Source organism: Aedes aegypti, chromosome 1, assembly GCF_002204515.2.
Source record: "Aedes aegypti strain LVP_AGWG chromosome 1, AaegL5.0 Primary Assembly, whole genome shotgun sequence".
Classification (NCBI taxonomy): Eukaryota; Metazoa; Arthropoda; class Insecta; order Diptera; family Culicidae; genus Aedes; species Aedes aegypti.
This window is the reverse complement of record NC_035107.1, coordinates 121,213,483-121,232,659: the sequence shown is the minus strand read 5'-3', so window position 1 is coordinate 121,232,659 and position 19,177 is coordinate 121,213,483. Positions and strand designations below refer to the sequence as shown.

The window sequence follows — 19,177 nt, the reverse complement described above, 5'->3', positions numbered from 1 at the left end:
CAAAATTTGAAAATGATTCTGAAGCTCCCTCTCTGGTATATTTATGATAAATAACATATCACATCAAAAACAAATGTCAAATGAAGTTATTAATAATTTTAGACAAAAATATCTGCAATGTCACATTTGTACCAGATAAATTCCATTATTTTATTCAGCCTACCCTTGACCAGCAAACCCGATAAGAGACAGCCGTAAACAACAAAGCCACAATTGCCTCCGCTACCTTTTCGGATTCTGCGGTGGTAAACAGTGTGGCGGTTATAAAATTATGCCAAAACGTATAAACAACTTTACGCACATTTCTTTGCCGTTTGATAATTCCACACCAAAATAAAAACGGGAAATACCATCAAACGCTTTCAGCTGTGAGTCAATCTCCACCACCAACCAACCGGTGGAGCTCCATCAGCTTGTCGTCTTCGTCGTTGTCGCAAATAAATACTCACACATCTAAGCAACCCGTTCAAAGTGGGTTCTCTCGGCTCAAGTGCGATCAGCAGAGGGGAGCCGTCTTGGGGACGTAAACAAGACGAACAAGAATCATAACACGACAGATGAAAAGTAGAACTTTTCCTGCTCCGGATCCTCTCTCCGAAGGGTTCCACCGCTATTTGGCTCTTCAGTCGGTTAGATATAGCCTATTAATTATTCTCTAGGACGAACACATTTTTTTGGAAATGCTATAAAGGTAACCACTTACATTTTGATAGCTAATTGCCCGATTCGCCATTCACCCTCAATTTTGGACGTTTCTTGGTGTGCCGTTTTGCGGTAATTCCCGTCAGCTGCTGCCGCTGGTAGCGATGCAAAAATTGAGCAAATGCGAAACCCGATAAATGGTCACTTCACTTAAAACCTCTTTTTTTCCACACACCACTCGGTATTGCAAAAAAATTCCGGGAATTATCTGAAAACACTCCGTCGAAACTCGGCTATCTAGCTATCGAACAGCGGACACTCCACACGGAACCGGGAAAGGTCGACGACAGCCTGCGATGGGCAGCTTTACGACCGTGCAGCCCAACCGAGGAGCCCTAGAAACCCTTAGAAACTGGCTAATCTCCGCTTCTAGCAGGCGGCACGAAGTTCTCTCGCGCAAAAAAATTGCCATCACATCAAGTAAGCCGACCCCTAAATTTACTTAGCACACAAACATACCGCCACACAGTAGGCCACCGCCGATCGACGACGACGAGTTTGGTTCGGCTCTCCTGTTTGGCGAAGTAGGCACAGGGAGCACACACACGCGTCGAGTCCACCGAAGGCGATGAGTGTTGCTCACCTCACCACGTGTCTGCTACCCGGCCGTTATCTCCACAGCAATCCACCCTACGGCCCTTCCCTTGCGATTCTTCCTGCCACGTGATTTCCCTGTGCCGACCGCAACCTGTTACCCGCGTCGCGCCGGTCGCCACTCAGTGTGAATCGAGCGGCGAGTTTTGGAGCACCCGCACACAAACGTAGGGCATTAGCAAACATCGAACGGCAATGAGAGGGAATATTGGTCTTGGCGATTTCTTATGCCGATTCCACCCACTACCCCGCCGGTCCCGTCCATCACGTTCAAGGGTGGTCCTTCGAGTGGTCAACCCTTGGAACTCTAACATGACATGTGAAAAGGGCCTATTTCGAAAATGTGAACAAATCTCGAAAAAATATTCAATCAGGCTTATCTCTTAAAAGTAAACAAACTAAGATTCAATTCAAGACATTCCACTCTAAACTTACTCGGTTTTCAAAAAGTCGATCTTACAATGCACAGTGAGAGAGTTCGTGATTTAAACGTTCTTAATTAGGCTGATACAAATATTAATTTTCTTTTATGTCACCCCCCCCCTTCAAAAATCCGAAAATTTTGAAGGGGAGAAAAAAAAAGATTCATCATTTTTTTGACAAAAATTAGGTTTTTTTTTAATTTTTAAATTAAAAAACAGGTTAAATAATGATCCAGAGGTGGATTGCAAAAAGTTCAACAACTATCTTTAAAAATGAAAACTCAAAATAAAAACTTATTTTTATTTTTATATTTTTGTTCCTTATTTATTTTTATCCCCCCCCCCTCGTACCTTCCAAGTCGTCTCGGACATAAAAAAAAAAAATATTTGTATCAGCCTTATGCTTTCTAGCGTTTTGGTGTCTTCTTGAAAGTTTTTCAGTAAGTTAATGCGCTTCTTTTGCTGTATTCTGCATTTTGACCTGTCCCCTTAGAAGTGAGATAGAATATTCATTTTTTGATCTTCTCAATAAACATGGTCGGTGTCTTCACAAAAGTTATAGAAAAATCTGTTTTATACAACTTTGTCGATGACACCAATTTTATTACTTTTCAAAATATAATATATTTCTGATATAAGCCCAAAAATACTACATCATCGGAAATAGCTTGTTTGTTTCAAAACTTAGCAAGATGTCGTATTCTACAAAGTTGTGTATTTTAACGATATATAAAAATGCATAGAACATTCTTGAACTGTAAAATCAAAATTGCAAAAATTATGCCGAAGGGGTTTTATGAGATATAAATTATACTTGAAGAGTACCGTAATCCAGGGTAACATTGATCAGTTTTCTGGATATTTCTTAAATATTTCATTAGAAAATGAAAATGTTGCAAGTTTTGTATTTTTCAAACAAGTACTGCCACCCATAGCTCATTACTGTATACTGTACTTTGTTTCTTGGAAGATTTAAGCAAGTTTAAAAAAATGTTCTATGCAATTTTTTTATTCAGCTGATATGGGGTATTCACCTATGTAAATAACGTTCGGTTATATTGAAAATGTCGTTACTCGGCTTCTGAAGCCGAATATGAAGGCCAAACGCTTACAAAACATTTACTTTTTGAGTTATTTTAAGATTAAAAACACCTTGAACCACGGAATACGCCTAAAGGAAATTCTAGATTCTTAACAGTAATTGGTTGATGTTTCCTAATTGAACATTCTAATGAAATTTTTCACAACGAAATAGTTTTCAGCGATACCATTTATAATAAGAACCACATATTCCTTGCTCATTACCCATTGAAATCGTTGTTTAAAATAGCTGACAAATTTACGCAAGAATAAAAGTAATTTTCGCAAAAATCTTAATTTTCATTAGCTCATGAATATAAGAAGGAGCAGCGCTGTTCATGCTGTGCTGTAATTTTTCATCAATAAACGATGCCACGAACTTTTTACGAGATGAGTCATTCCGATCAATCTTATCCCGCTGATCAATGGTACCCCGGATTACGGTAATAAAGTTATGAAATTGGTGTCATCGACAAAGTTGTTTAAAACAGAATTTTCTACCACTTTCGTAGAGATACCGACCTTGTACTAATACAGTGGGTCTGGCCATTTTAATATTTGTAACATATGACGGATATACTGCAAATATTAATGCTGACAAGAAAATAATGGGAGAAAATTCGGTATTTCCAGGATGCTTTTCAATATTGACTCTGCAAGCACTTAGAATAGACACCGACCTTGTACTATTCTCTATAGCACTTTTAGGGAGATAGATCAAAATGCTGAGTAGTATTTACGTACTGATTTTTTTTGTCCAAGAAGACACGAAAATACTAGGAAGTTTAATAAGGGCGCATTTAATATTTTTTTCGGAAGAATCTCAAGGTAACAGTAAAATAATTCCCTAAAAATCCCTGAACAAATTACTCGGGAAATCTTTGAGTGTTTGAATGCTAGGAACTTTATAGGAATTTTGGAATTCTTTAAACACTCTTGGTTAGGCATTCTTGAAAAAATAACAAAATCAAAACTAATTTAAAGATAGTTTTGAAGGAGTGCGAGAAGTTGCTCCTTGATTTCAGAGATTTTTTTAAAAATAATTATCTGTGAAGAAATCATACAGATGTATCTGCGGAGAATTTCTCTAAAAAATCGTGAAAAACATTTTTCCAGTTGAATTCTTTTTGATTGCTCATGAATTTCTTGTGGAATATTACGAGGAATCCCTACAGTAACACCTGGAAGAGTTAAGGCTGAGCTACAATGATGGGAGCGGCAACGCGGCGCGGCAGGTTTTGACAGAAAATGTATGGGCTAACTGTCAAATCCTGCCGCGCCGCGTTGCCGCTCACACCATTGTAGCTCAGCCTTTATTTAATAGTTTTTATTTTGCAGGAAGTCTGGATATTTCTTGCTGCGATTTTTTCAAACAATCCTGTTGAGAAACTTTAAGAAAAACTTCAAAGGAAAAGTTGGAAAAACCGTTGACGAATTCTCTGAAGAATCCGCGGAATAAATCCTTGCTTGGTGATCTTGAAGACATTTTTTTGTGAGGCTTTATGAATTTTCTGAATATATTTTGGAGATATCCTCAGTAATTCCAAAAAATTCTAAACAAATTATCAATGAACAACTAGAGGATACCTTAAACTAACAATTGGAATTTATATGAAATAAATACCCAAAGAACCTTCTAGGAGAAATGATCAAAAGAATTTCTTATGCATTCTCTGGCGGAATTCTTCAAAAGATTTTTTAAGCAATTCGATAGAGATTATTCGAGAAATTTTCGGGAGAGATCAGAAAGTCTGTGAATAACTTTCCGTTGGAATCCCAGGACAAGCTCAGTGGAAACTGGTAAAGGAGTTGTTGGAAAAAGCACTGAAAAGTCTTCGTAAAGGAATCTCTTCAAAGCACGTATTTGAATACCTGAAAAGATCAAGGAAGTAACACAAGCGACATTCCGTTGTGAGTTTTTTGCTGGAATTCTTGAAATAAAATTAACAGGATTACAAAAAGAATGAATCTTTTTTGAAATTTATCACTAAATGGCGCGAAATGGGACAAAATAGGAAATAAATGCAATCAATACGAATCTGTTAAAACTGAAAATTTGTAAAAAATCGTGATTATTACGACCGACATTACTTCTGTAAAGCAAGTATTTTCCAGGCCCCCTTCAGAAAAAAAAATCCTAGCAACGCCAATGATATGAATACGAATTTGGCTAACGTCGGATAGCAACTTCAAAAATATTACGGAACATGAGCCAAAGAGACGCACCGCCGTACTTCTTATCCTGCATTAAGTTGTATGGTATTGATATCATTATAGAAAACATACACGGAATACAAAGAAAATTGATCAATTTTTGCTCAATGTTACGGTACTGTATTTTGCTAACGTCTTTAAGTATTATATTAATCAATCTTTGCAGGTGGTCTCCAATATCGGATACTTGAGGAGAAAGGATAACTTGATAAATCAAACCATCTTAAACATTGATATGATTTATTTGAGATTGACTTGGTCTTCCAGAGTCCATTAAAATGTATCTTAATATATGATGAAAAAAGACACTCTCAATATACTTGTTCTGAATGTTGATTTTTCTCTCGTTTAGTGCTTATATTACATGATGATCACCAGAAATAATGGACACGTAATTTTATTTAGGAACCAATACCAATTTCCTACAGAAAATCAACTTGTCCTAAACGGGGTGACAGGAGATGCATGACTAGGATAGTTTCTTCAAATATGGTGCAAAATGCAATCAATTACTAACTGCCATGAAAGTGTTCACGGAACACTAAGGTGAGAATCAGGCACAGCCCCAGAGGGGACGTTATGCCAAGAAAAATTTAAAACAAATATTGTACTCCAAAAAGTTACTTAAATTGTGATAACTTTTTTATATTTTTGTTATTTTTGTAATATTTGTACTACTTGTACTCAAGGTTTATAAAAATCTTCCATTTCAAGAAATTGTGCCAGTTTAGATCATTGATCGGTCACCTGGTTCTCCAGATATTCCCACGCTCATTGAGAGACTTCAATTTCCAATATACGCTTTCTTCGATCAACATTTTGTTTGTGATAAAATTATCAAAAAATAATACAATGTTAGGTTTTGGGAGCTAATCTAAATACATCACGCAAAACAGTGAAGGTTTCTCAGAAAAATCTCAACTTTACAAAATTACTTTTAAATATGCTTGCTTAAATTTGCTCACTTTTTATCTATTAAGACTCTCGTTAATGTATTAGTTCGAAAATAATGGGACTATGACGAAATAAATTTGGATAATTTAATGTACTGTAAATTTTCCAATAGCTCCACTTGAATCTTCAAAACGTCATTACAGATTAAGGAAATGATTCAGAATAAATACTGTACCATAGTTGAATATTAGTGAGGTAACAAAAATACTCAAAACAAAATTTAATGACGTGATATGTATTTTGTAAAGTTGTTAGATTAGCAGTCATGTGAACAAAATAATTTGGAATAATGAAAAATACGCATATCTTTTACGATTTTTTATGCTTCACCTAAATTGGTAAATAGATCACATTTAAGAATATGATCATATCAAATATGGTCATATTATTAAAAGTGATCTATTTCACACAACCAAACAGAAGGGCCAATATTCTATATTGATAACAATTTCCTGTGCGTTCACCCTACCTACCACAAGCATGCGACAGCGACGATTCGCACACCGCACGATCTAAATTCGAAAATTCTTCTAGACATGGGCCATTGTAAAGACGACCTGAGAGAAGGGACTGCAGGCCCTACAAGAGGTTGCGTTGGGATAGGTTGGGGAGCAGCGGTGGAGCCGGTGGCAAATACATGCACGAAAACAGATTGTCCAGGGAGAGAAAAACTTATGTTGAAGCGGGAGAGGGAAAGACACACACCGATGAGGGCCAAAGCCGGCCTATCGACGACGACCATTGAGTGTATGGGTGGGTCGTCGTGGGGAGCAAAACGAGCGACGAACGATAACGGCTACGCAATGGGCAGGGATGCTAGGTGTTTTTGCATGGTTTGAAATGTTTGTAATGACGATTTGATGCAATAAACATTCAAGCTAGGTATTCAAATTCTTCAAATGTCTTCTATTTATCCTGAGAACCCGCTCAAAACTCTCAATTGTCTATTTCTTCCTTTTCTTCTTGGCATTACGTTATCTCTGGGACAAAGCCTGTTTTTCAGCTTAATATTTAATGAGCACTTCCAGTTATTAACTGACAGCATTTTTTCACAAAGTTGCCATTTTCGCATTCGTATATCGTGTGGCAGGTACGATGATACTTTATGCCCAGGGAAGTCAAGGAAATTTCCTGAACCGACCGGGAATTGAACCCAGACACCTAAAGCATGATTTTGCTTTGTAGCTGCGGACTCTAACCACTCGGCTAAGGAAGGCCCCAGATTGATTTAATTGACCCACGCAATTTTATCTTTTTATCTGGCATCCCTGATCAATTGGAGATTGAAGAGTGGGCTGTGAGGTAGGGACCGGCGAGCAAACGCGAGGAAAACTCGGCACGTGCAAGGAAACCACCGGGTTTTGCGTAACGCTTCTAATCTGCGAATGAAAGAGAAACCAACCGATGAAACGCCCGGTAGGTAGGCAGCGTAGAAACCGAGGCGAGCTTAAGAAACGGTGCGGACTGAGAAAGCCTTCTCCATGTTATGTTGTTCAGAAGCTTGCGGATGTTGCAGTAAGTGAAAGCTCGCTGGAAAAGCGTTACTGGATGATCCGAGGGGGAGAAGGTACTATGGATGGAACTGTGACATTTTAGTTTGGGTGAAACATTATTACTAATTTTTGTATGTTGCTAGTCTGTTTCTAACATAAAATTTGACCTCCTTGATTTGTTTGCAGCGACAAATGCTAATGGATTAGCGCTATTAGAATAAAGCCTAGTTCGGGTAAATTGATATTGATACAACTAGGATATTTTTGTCTGGAAATGGCCGCAATATTCTTACTTTACATTTATACAAATCTCGTAGTTCATGTGATCTGTCATTTCATCCTGTATCCTTGTGCTCTTTGGACAGTTTAAAAACAGTTCTCAAAACAAAACAATCATTTAAAGTAAATGAGATGCATGGATCCGAAGCATCACTTAAAAAAATTCTATCGAACTTCCGCCAATAATATTTTTTACGTGGGGGGGGGGTTGCTTTCCTGGTGTATTGGTAAGTACACATACCTCTCACGCAGCAAACCTGAGATCTAATCCCATCCGCAACATAGTCACTTATGATCTAATTAAAGTTAATTAAAGTTGTTGGTCCCAAGATAAACTAGTCTGAGGTTGAAAATGATGTTGATAGAAACAAAACAGATGCTCTCTGCAGCGTCTATCTCAAACAGGGAAAACAAATATTTTTATATCACTTTTAGGCGATTTTGTTACCTGACTACTAGTGTCAAAATAGTAGTTTACGAAACAAGTTGCAGAATGATGATTTTTACAGCACGAGTCGTAAATTTATCCTACGAGGCATGCCGAGTAGGATGATTACGACTAGTGCTGTAAAATGGAGTTCTGCAACGAGTTACGTACAACATTTTTTGCAATTTCGTAGAAGACTTTTTGAGGGTATCAGAAATTATATCGGAATGAAATCATGAAATCGGCAAAAAAAATCACTGTGCCTTGTTCATTTTTCAACCTCTTCCCCTCTAAGGAATGAACTTGAGTAAATCTGAAATGTGTTATTATTATTCCAAATAAAATACACACAAATTTATAATTTCGTAATGTTTTCTTATGTGAAGAGTAATACAAGTGATTTTTGGAATTTTATCATTTTTTCAAAGGTTCCTTAGCAGAAACAAATTAGATTTATGTGAAACATCAAAGATATAATGTACATAAGCTAATCACAGCGAACAAAAGTTTGATAGAAATAATTTTACCTAGATGATTTTCAACAATACAAAAAAGAGGTCTGTGCTGGCCAGATAAGGATTGAATTTCTTATATCAAAATATCCAATGTAGGTAAAATGTTTTTTTTTTATCTAAAAACAGGAAGCGATTGAAATAGTCTGAAGAAAAAAAGTAATATATATTTGTTTGTTAGAAAAATCACTTTTTGGGAAACGCTATACAAAATTAACTAGAAGAAGCAATTGTAGTACAATATTGTGATAACAAAATGAATGAAACATTCTGAATCGCAAAAAATGTTGGCATATTATTGAAAACTGCATCTTCAATCAATTACGGATTTGTGTCTGTGAAAGAAAAACAATCTCCTGATAATTTCAGTTTATTTTCCGTGCGCTGCGCATCATACTTGCATTTTGTATGATATTTGCGGTTCAAATGTGAAAGAAGTCATACACTTGTATGCTTTCAATCGCTCTCTGTTAAAGAAAAAGATAACAAATTCGTCAGTTTATTTAAAATATAGTTTTTTTCTTTATGTTCAAATTCATCAACGAAAACATATATTATTTCAAGAATTTCATAGTATTGCTTCAGTTAGATTTCATGAGACAAATTAGATAACGGTCGTTGTGAATGTAGCCATCATTTTGAATAAAGAATGATTGTTTCTTATATAAGTAATGGATTCTAATTAGTGGAAGATTTCTGGTTTTCCAGATATAAAAAAAATGGAGTTGTTTTGAAAATCTGCAGAATGCGGTCCAATAATGGAAATTTCAAAGATTTTAGTAAAAACTGTGAAATAACAACAAAAAAAACAGGACTTTAGGCTTTCTGTTAAAATTTAAATATACTTGAGAGATATTTATGTAAATTTAGGGGTTATATATGAAGCTATCTAACAAAATCACAGGAATACAAAATAGCTCCAAGAGTTTATAATAAATTTAAAATGAATTTGGAAAACTTTGAAACAAACTGAAGGATTAGATACCCAAAATAGAAAATATATGGTGAATAGTTAATCTAAAAAAATATCTCCATAGATTCCTACAACAACTCTTTAAACGATACCTCCAGGAATTACCATAAGGACTTTAAATTATTATCTAAGTAAAATGTAATGTATATAATCTGTCTATCAGATACATTTAGTTCATAATCCAAGATGACTTTTTTTCTAAAGCAAATACCTCATTCTATACACAACATAAAACACGTGCAAATCCCGCCGTTCCCAACTCCAAACAGATTCTTCTCGCCTCGTATAACAATACCTACTCAGCGTACTCGATTTGGTCCGAAAGAGCAGCATCATACAGGAGTCTGAGAACTTGTAACCAACAACGAAATCACTCCTTCCTTCCAGCCCCCTCCCCCAAAAGCCCATCCCAAAAAGTATGAATCGCCGCCACGGAAGAGAGGGTGTTATGAATGTAATTTGTTTCCTGTTGAGAATTGTGAATTGTGGTCGGTACATGAGTAGCGGAAAAAATCTCAATCTGTACGTACTGTCTAGAATAAAGTTACACAAAATCGGGCTCGTATCATCACACTAAGTTTGTCATATACTTAGCAAACAGGATGAAGAAAGCATCCCAGGACCAGGTTTTTCTGGTCAAGTGTCAAAATTTCACATGTGATGTATTGGTCCAGAAGAGCTGGATTTTGTGCGAATCGTTCTCAATTTTGTGTAACATCGTTTAAGCGTGTATAGTCTCGGGTGGACCATTTATTGCTTGCCTCAGAACTAGGCGCGGTTGGCTGCTGTTGGGCAGGGAGAAGACCGCATGGTCCGTGGCTTCTACAGCAGGTCACTGTGGGGATGTTTTAGCACGAATTGTTGGGAACAATTGCACACGTGTTGCTCATGATAATGTATATTTTTTGCCTCGTTCTGCTTGTTGGGTGTTGGAATGTACTTTTGGTTAAACGAATGGAATTGATAACTTTAAATGAAGAAATGCCCGCCTAATGCTTACAGTACTTAGCTACGTTGTAACGAAGCTATCATCCTCGCATTGCAAGTATGGTAATCAAATTGGTTCCCTTCCTCTGCAAGTCGTGTTCATTTTGAATGCGAACTTATGGTTCCAGGCAATAAGTTGCGAACTTCCTTAGTCTTATTATATGTTTCCCCAGGATAATTTTACTTGAAGATCACCTTTACTCTGCGCTATCGTTGTCGGTGATATTGTTTTATACTCTCTTGGAACTGCAGCTGGAGCCCATCAGAAGGCAGCTCACGTACCACTAATAGCGGAGAGCACAGTTTACCTCTGCTGACTGCAAGCAAACCGGGGTATGGAACTCAGCTAACCAGGTAAAGTGGCTCCGTACAACGGGTGGTAGGGATGACTGGATCCGTTTACAGTGAAACATTCATGAGTCGACATTTGAAGGGACTATCGACTTTCAGAAATATCAAGTCACGGAACATAATTTCTAGTATTATTCTAGTAGTATGATTCCATGAGTCATAGCTCTTCTATTCAGGGAGGTTTCACTGTAGATGAAGAGCATATGGAGTTGTACAGAGAGCAAAAGTTGGTTGCTTATTGAAGCTTTATGACATGACACGCCGATGCTGCACTACTGCTGAGATGCAGTTCCAGTTCCAGTTGCCCCTTTACTGGAAAAACGGTGTAAGGCAGGCACGTGTGTGACATACCTGTACACCTCCCATCTACAATTTCTTGCTGGGTTTAAGCTGTGGGCCCTTAATGGAAAATGAGCAATGAGATTAAACATTTTATTTCGTTGAGAAGAAAGCCTGTTATGCTTATTGACGATTTAAGAATAGCTAACAAGTATACCTTTATTACACATTGGTTGACATTGAATTGAAATCACACCTGTATAGACCATGGGCGAAGTTAATCTCGTTAATCTAGACAATGATGAATGCAACCTAATCTTCGCCTCGATTTCATCAAAGTTATACTAGACCCGTTTTGTAGAAAGGTAAACGACGCATAGACCCAACCAGGTGGATAGTGAATTAGAATGGCATTTAAACTATTTAGTTTTGATTTTTCTCATAGTGTTAATTACCCAAATTTGAGTTGAAAAGACTAATTTTTTGGGTTAGTCTGATTTCTCTGTGGGTACGAAAGTGGTGAAAATTGGAATGTTTTCAGTTTTGTTTGGCATTGCCGTTTGATGTAAATCAAGACGTTGAATTATTTCGTAGAGGTTGATGTTGGAATCAATTGGTGGTGTAAGCAGAAATAGTGACGTCATATATTTGGCACTAGACAATTATTGATTTTATGCGGGTAAGCTTTAATGGAGTTCAGAGGTCGCGATTCATGTATTTTTAAGATTTGTTTTTTCTTGTTGCTTGTAGTAAATTTAAATTGTGGATAAGAATATATGTTATTTTATGTTTATAAATGACTCGGTATTATTCAGTGTAATGTGAATAATTAAGTTGGAACACAATCAAATAAATAATATTGCGCGAATTCTTCAAATAAACCCGACTCAATTGTGTTATGCTTAAGGATTTGTTGTGAGATCAAATACATCAAGGCAATGCATAAACTCACCCGAGATCAAATCAATCCAAATCAATTCCCCCGGAAGGGAAAAAAAATCCCCCCGAGAGGGTAACTTAATTTTCTCGGAGGAATGAGGTGTTGGTAAATGACTGGGCATGGCATACCATTGGTACCTCGCGTACCTCAAGGAATAAAATAGACCCCTCCGTGCGGTCCTTAGCCTCTTGCCCAGCAACTCCTATCCCTACCTCCTCAAGGTACTGGCCAGGGTACGAGCAACCTTAGGGAAGATCGGGTAACCAACCCCTGGTGGGAACTTTGGTCGTATGCTGACAGGGAAAGGGGGGGGGGGGTTTGCTTTTGCTTTTGCTTCTGCAAACCTTGAGTTTCTGTAGTCCATGTTAGGAGCGGCTCACAACAGCGTCTGTTCCCCATATCAGGGGCGGCTGATCATCGTCCGAGTGCCAGAGAAGGATTCTGAGCTAAACTGTGCACTATGGTCCTCCGAACATTTAGGGGGAATGGTCCTCCGGAAATCTAGGGGGTTGGTGCTAGCCAGCCGTAAACAATGAAGCAATGAATAATCAACGAGAGAATACGAACCGGGACAATCGGCGAAGATCACAGCGACGTAAAGGGACTAGTGAGGAGTGAGAAATGATGAATAACAAATGAGGCGTGAAGAATGGGGAATGTGGAGTTAGGCGTGAAGTTTGAAGAGTGAGGAGTGTTGAGTTAGGAATGAGGAATAAGGATTAAATAATGAGGAATGAGGTATGAGTAGCGAAGAACGATGAATGAGGAATGAAGAGTAAAAATGAGGAATAAGGAAAGAGAGATTAAGAAAGAGGAATGAGCAATAATAAATGAGGAATGAGAAATGTTAGATCAAGAATGAGACGAGGAGCGAGGTATGAGGAATGATAAATGAGGATTGAGGAAGGAAGGTGTGAGTGAGTGAATGAGGAATGAGTAATGCGGAATGAAAGGTGAGGAATGAGGTTTGAAGAGTGAGGAGTGAGAAACGAGGAGTGAGGTATGAAGAGGGAGGAGTGAGAAATGAAGAATAACGGATGAGACGTGAGGAGTGAGGTCTGAAGAGTGAGGAGTGTGGAGTGAGGAATAAGGAAAGAAGAGTATAGAATGAGAAATGACCCAAGTAACAATGGTAGCTGAATAACAGCTTATTCATCTAAAATGCTGCTGAGGAATGCTGCGTGAGCAATAAGGAATGATGAGTACAGAATGAGGAGTTAGAAATGCGTAATGAGAGATGAGGAATTAGGAGTGAGTAGAGAAGAATGAGAAATTAGGAGTGAGGTGTTAGGAATCAGAAATGAGGAATTGAAGTGAGAAATGATGTGTGAAGAATGATGAATGAGGAGTAAGAAATGAGAAATGAGAGATGATAAATGATGAGAAATGCGAAGTCATGAATGAGAAATGAGGAGTGAGGTGTGTGGAGTGAGGAATGAGCAGTGAGGAGTAAGGAGTGAGGAATGAGGAGTAAAGAATGAAGGAATGAGGAGTGAGGAGCGATGAGTGAGGAATGTGGAATTAGGAATTCGGAATGAGGAATAACTATGATGAAGATGATTATAATGTTGAAACAAAATGTTCTAACATTTTTAGAATACAGGTCAGACTCGATTATCCGGAGTATCGATTATTTTTTTTCAATCCGGATATTCGAATCCACCGGATAATCGAATCACTATGAAAAAAATTGAAATCTTCGATAAAAGAACTTAAATATTATTTTTTTTCCTTGTTTTATTTATATGATGCGATGGCGTAGCCAGAAATTATTTTTTAGAACGGTAGGGGTCTTTACAAGAAAATAAAATTTTTGATCAGCATACACAAAAAAAACACTTTTTCAAACCTCCCTTTTCTTAAATACGTTCAAAACTGCAAAACAATTCATATTGTAGGGAGTCGATGCCGGTTATGGACCCCCTACAGAAATCATAAAATTAACACTCAAAGCAACTTTATTCCTATGAAAATCCACCGGGGGAACTTCGATTACATTGTTAGTCAGCAGTTTCAGACAAAATATTTGGTTTGAGACGCATAAATACAGATATCTGAACAGTTTTGTAAATGAAACCACACAAGAGGGTCCATAATACGCATTTCCAGGTGGGTCCAAGTTAACACCTATTCATTCGACTCATCAATATAACACACCGGATACCGATCGCCTGCGATGCGCTGACGCTGCACCACGCGCTGCAATCAACCCGTGTGGAATCTAAGCCGTTGTCAACGCCGATCTGCTACTTAGGTTGCATTTTATATTTTCATCATAATTGAAATAAAATTATTTCTCACTTCTGTTTCGACCGTCAACGAGTCCGCGTTCTTTTTAAAAACCCGAACAGGCCCCTCAGGTCTTAACTGGCGCCCGAATAGGGACCCTTTTTAACCAGTAATCGTATAAGTGTTTAATCACGAAACTGTCTTCAGCCTCCGGATAGGATCTTCATCGACCGGACCCAGCTCCACTCGCTATCAAATTGGCGACTTGCATCTTCGAGGAACGGCGAAAAGACACACTGGAAAAAGGAACACCCGCTACCCCGCATCAGTGGCCACAAGAAGTCGAATCGCTGCAACCGACAGGGAAATGAACACCCTGCTTCTCTATTTGTAAGTAAATACTAAACATAGAAAGAAATTAGATTAAGATTAACACGACACTGCTTGCCGTTAGTGTCTTAAACCATAATCCCTACTAATTCAGAGTGACTAGGCCAGACCAACCGGAACCGAATCACTGAATATCACAGATTAATCCGAAAAACTAACCCTAAAAACCACTTCAAAAGATAACCGAGAACGAACCGCGAGTGACAGTGAAGTGAAGTGCTAGTGAAATCTTAGTTAGAAAAAAATGGCAAACCCACCAAATCCAATCCCTCTTTTGCAACCTGCACGTTTAACGGTGCGAATTAATTCTTCAAATCCAAATGCCACCCAGGCAACACAAAGATATGCAATCGATGCTTCTGTTAGCTTTTTAGATAGAGGTAAAATCCCGAGTATTGTGAAGGATTTACCTGAGTTCAATGGTAATGCACGAGATTTATCCACTTGGATTCTCGATGTTGAAGATTGCCTGGAATTGTTTGATGATTTCCGGGACAGTTTCAAATATCATCTCGTGATGAAAACAGTCAGGAGAAAGATAAAAAACGAAGCAAATGACATTTTAATTTCAAACAATACATCCAACAATTGGGATGAAATCAAAGAGGTTCTGCGGTTATATTATGCCGATAAAAGGGACCTCATGACACTCGACAATCAATTGAAAACCATGGTTCGAAGGCAAAATGAAACCATCGAAACTTATTACAGTAGAGTGCGAGAAATGATCACCTTGATCAGCTCAGCCATCTCTACAGACGAAACTTGGAAAGGACATGAGGCCGCCTTGATAAAACTGTACAATATGATGGCGCTAGACACATTCATTAGAGGTCTAGGTGAACCGCTATCACTTTTTTGCAAAAATTACAAACCGAAATCCCTTGCTTCAGCCTATCATTATTGTGTTGAGTTCCTAAATTTGAACGCTCGCAATGCACCCTTCAAATCACATCCTCTACCACCTATCCCAGCTCCTCGAGGTAACATTCCGGTACCACCGCCAAAACCTATTCAAAGGCATCCTCAACAAGCACCACCGCCTCCACCTAGAAACCATTATCAGCCCCCACCAATAAATTTCAGACAACCACCCCCTTTCCAAACACAAACTCAAAACAAACCCTACATTCAAAACCAAACTCCATTTAGAGCGTATGCTCAAAACTCGCCTAACGTCTTTGCTCCTAATAGAACCTTTTATCAACAGCAACCCAAGCCTGAACCAATGGACGTTGATAGATCGATCCATTCTCGTATGTTAAATTACGGAAATAGACCAAATTTCAAAATGTCTAGACCAACAACCGAATCAATGCAAGCTCATAACCCCCCGACAAAACGAGTTGCTCATCAACTGGAAGATTGTTCAAGAGAAGAATATGACGAAATAAGAGAATACAATTTCAACCCTCCCGCAGAATTATCAGATACTTTAGAACCACAAGAACCAGTTGAGCCTCAAGAAGGTGAATCTGAAAACGAGCCAAATGTGATTTTTTAGAGAACGATCTGGAATGGGTGAGCAAATGGTTCGATTAAAACCTACAATCTCTCCCCTTCCATACATTAAAATCCCTACTACTAGAGGTGAAATGAAGTTTCTGATTGACTGTGGAGCCAACGTAAATTTAATTTCAAAAAAATGGGCATACCACTCCGGTAAACCCGTATTCAAAATTCCAGATGCACCCGTAAAAGGAGTAACCGGTAAAGGTTTTATTTCCGAAATGATGCATCTTTCATTATTTGAGCCAGTAAGAAAAGAACCTTCAGAATTTTTGGTTTTTGACTTCCATACCTTCTTTGACGGTTTAATAGGAACCGAATTTATATTTGGGGAAAACTACAATCTCATATCTAGTTTATCGACTTTCCAAGTGTTCGGTAACGACACAACCCTTAACATTCCTTTGCATTTTTACTTCCCTTCACCGAGCCCACGCAAAATTAACCACGTTAACCAAACTTCCGATATTAGAACTTCACATCTCACCGAAGAAGAAAAAAATGCTTTACTACCAATTTTGAATTCTATCAAACAAGTTTTTCACAATCCGGACAACAAATTATCGTGTACAACTAATGTTGAATGCGATATACGCACAGAAGATGATATCCCCATCTACCAAAAATCTTATCCTTACCCCGTCGCTTATAAAGAAGAAGTTAATGCACAAATTACAAAACTATTAGATGATGGAATCATTCGACCATCCAGATCTCCATGGAACTCACCAGTTTGGATTGTTCCAAAGAAGATGGATGCGTCTGGTAAAAACAAATTCAGACTTGTAATAGACTTTAGAAAACTAAATCAGAAGACAATATCTGACAAATACCTGATGCCGGAAATTTCTAATATACTAGATCAGCTTGGAGGTAACCAATACTTTACTACTTTGGATTTAGCCTCTGGGTTTCAGCAAATAAAGATGAATCCTAGAGATGTTGAAAAAACAGCATTTTCCGTTAACCATGGCAAATACGAATTTGTTCGTATGCCATTTGGTTTAAAAAATGCTCCAGCGATTTTCCAAAGGGCAATAGATGACGTTTTACGTGAACACATTGGCAAAATTTGTTATGTGTACATGGACAATGTCGTTGTATTTGGAAAACATTGGAAGAAGCTACAAAGAATTTGAAAATAATTTTAAAAACATTACAGGATGCAAATTTGAAAGTGCAACGTGATAAATCTGAATTTTTGAAAAAATCTGTTGAATTTCTCGGATACGTAATTACAAAAAACGGAATAAAACCGAACCCAAAGAAAATAGAATCAATAGAAAACTGGCCTGAACCTAAAACAGTTAAAGAGTTAAGAAGTTTTTTAGGATTAATCGGATACTACCGAAGATTTGTACAAGATTACGCTAAAATAGCAAAACCTCTTACAAATCTCTTCAGAGGGGAGAGAGACCCTTCATCTAACAAAAAAATTACCTTTGGAGATACAGAGAAGGAAGCTTTTGAACAACTCAAAACCATAATTACTTCCAGCGATATATTAACGTACCCAAGCTTTGATAAAAAATTTCTTATTTCGACAGATGCTTCTTATTACGCTATAGGAGCAGTTCTTAGCCAAGGTGAAATAGGGAAAGACAAACCAAATCACTTCGCTTGTCGGACGCTGAACAGAACCGAGGAAAACTTCTCAGCTACAGAAAAAGTAATGCTTGCCATCTACTGGGCTTTGAAAGTTTTCAGGAACTACATTTACGGTCAAAAATTTGTAGTAATAACAGATCACCAACCCCTAACTTTCTCTTTATCTTCAAAGAATACTAATGCTAAATTAAAACGTTGGAAATCGTATTTGGAGGAACACGATTACCAAATCATATATAAACCAGGACGGACAAATGTTGTAGCGGATGCATTGAGTCGAATTCAAATTAATTCTCTCACTCCAACACAACATTCGGCCGAAGACGATGACAGTAACTATATTATATCGACTGAAGCCCACCTTGACGCATTTAAACTTCAAATTATAATTAAGCATACCAAAATTAATCCCGAAACGATAGTTACGACTCCCTTCCCAGGTTATAAAAGAATTTTGATAAAACGGACTCAATTTACGGAACAAGTACTTACTACCATTTTAAAAAACTTTTTTGTACCTAGTAAACTTATTGGCCTACATACATCTGAAACCATCCTCGGACAACTTCAAGAAGTATACAGAAAATATTTTAGCAGAGCAAATTTATTAAAAATCCGATTCACACAAAATCTCCTTATTGATGTAACCGACCCCAATGAACAAGATAAATTAATTGAAAATACTCATGAAAGAGCACATCGAGGCATCAACGAGAACAAGCAACAAATTTTACGCACACATTACTTTCCAAAACTCTCTGCAAAAGTGAAAGATTTCATACGAACCTGTGACACTTGCAATACAACGAAATACGACAGACACCCTTTAAAAATCCATATCCAAGAAACTCCTATCCCTAACCATCCTTACGATATCATTCATATAGATATTTACCAGAATGACAACAATTACTTTTTGTCCAGCCTAGACAAGTTTTCAAAATTTGGAAGAATGATACCTATTAAATCACGCCATGTTGTTCATATTCGTCGAGCATTTGAAGAAACCATAACTAATATTATTCCTTCAGCCGTGACAACGGATAACGAGAAAGCATTTCTGTCGCCGGAAATAAAAGGCATTATGTTAGATCTGAATATTTAAGCATACGTTACCCCCAGCAATAAATCTGAAGTTAATGGACAGGTTGAACGATTTCATTCAACCATCACTGAGTTATACAGAATTCAAAAATCCCTAAACCCATCTTATCCTTGTCGAAGATTGATGGCA

At 37.7% G+C, this 19,177-nt stretch overlaps 1 protein-coding gene across 18 annotated transcripts in view; it reads right to left on the bottom strand.

Annotated features, from left to right (window-relative positions):
• LOC5567734 (sex determination protein fruitless) overlaps positions 1–19,177 on the bottom strand; it is a 781,499-nt gene that overhangs the window by 388,344 nt on the left and 373,978 nt on the right. Inside the window, exon 1 of one of the 18 annotated variants that reach the window (XM_021846527.1) lies at positions 704–1,228. The exons of the other annotated variants lie outside the window; for them this stretch is intronic. Within the exon in view, the coding sequence (XP_021702219.1) occupies positions 704–705 (2 nt within the window). The 5' untranslated portion in view covers positions 706–1,228. Of the gene's footprint in view, positions 1–703; positions 1,229–19,177 lie in introns of those variants that run through there. 18 annotated transcript variants of the gene reach the window in all.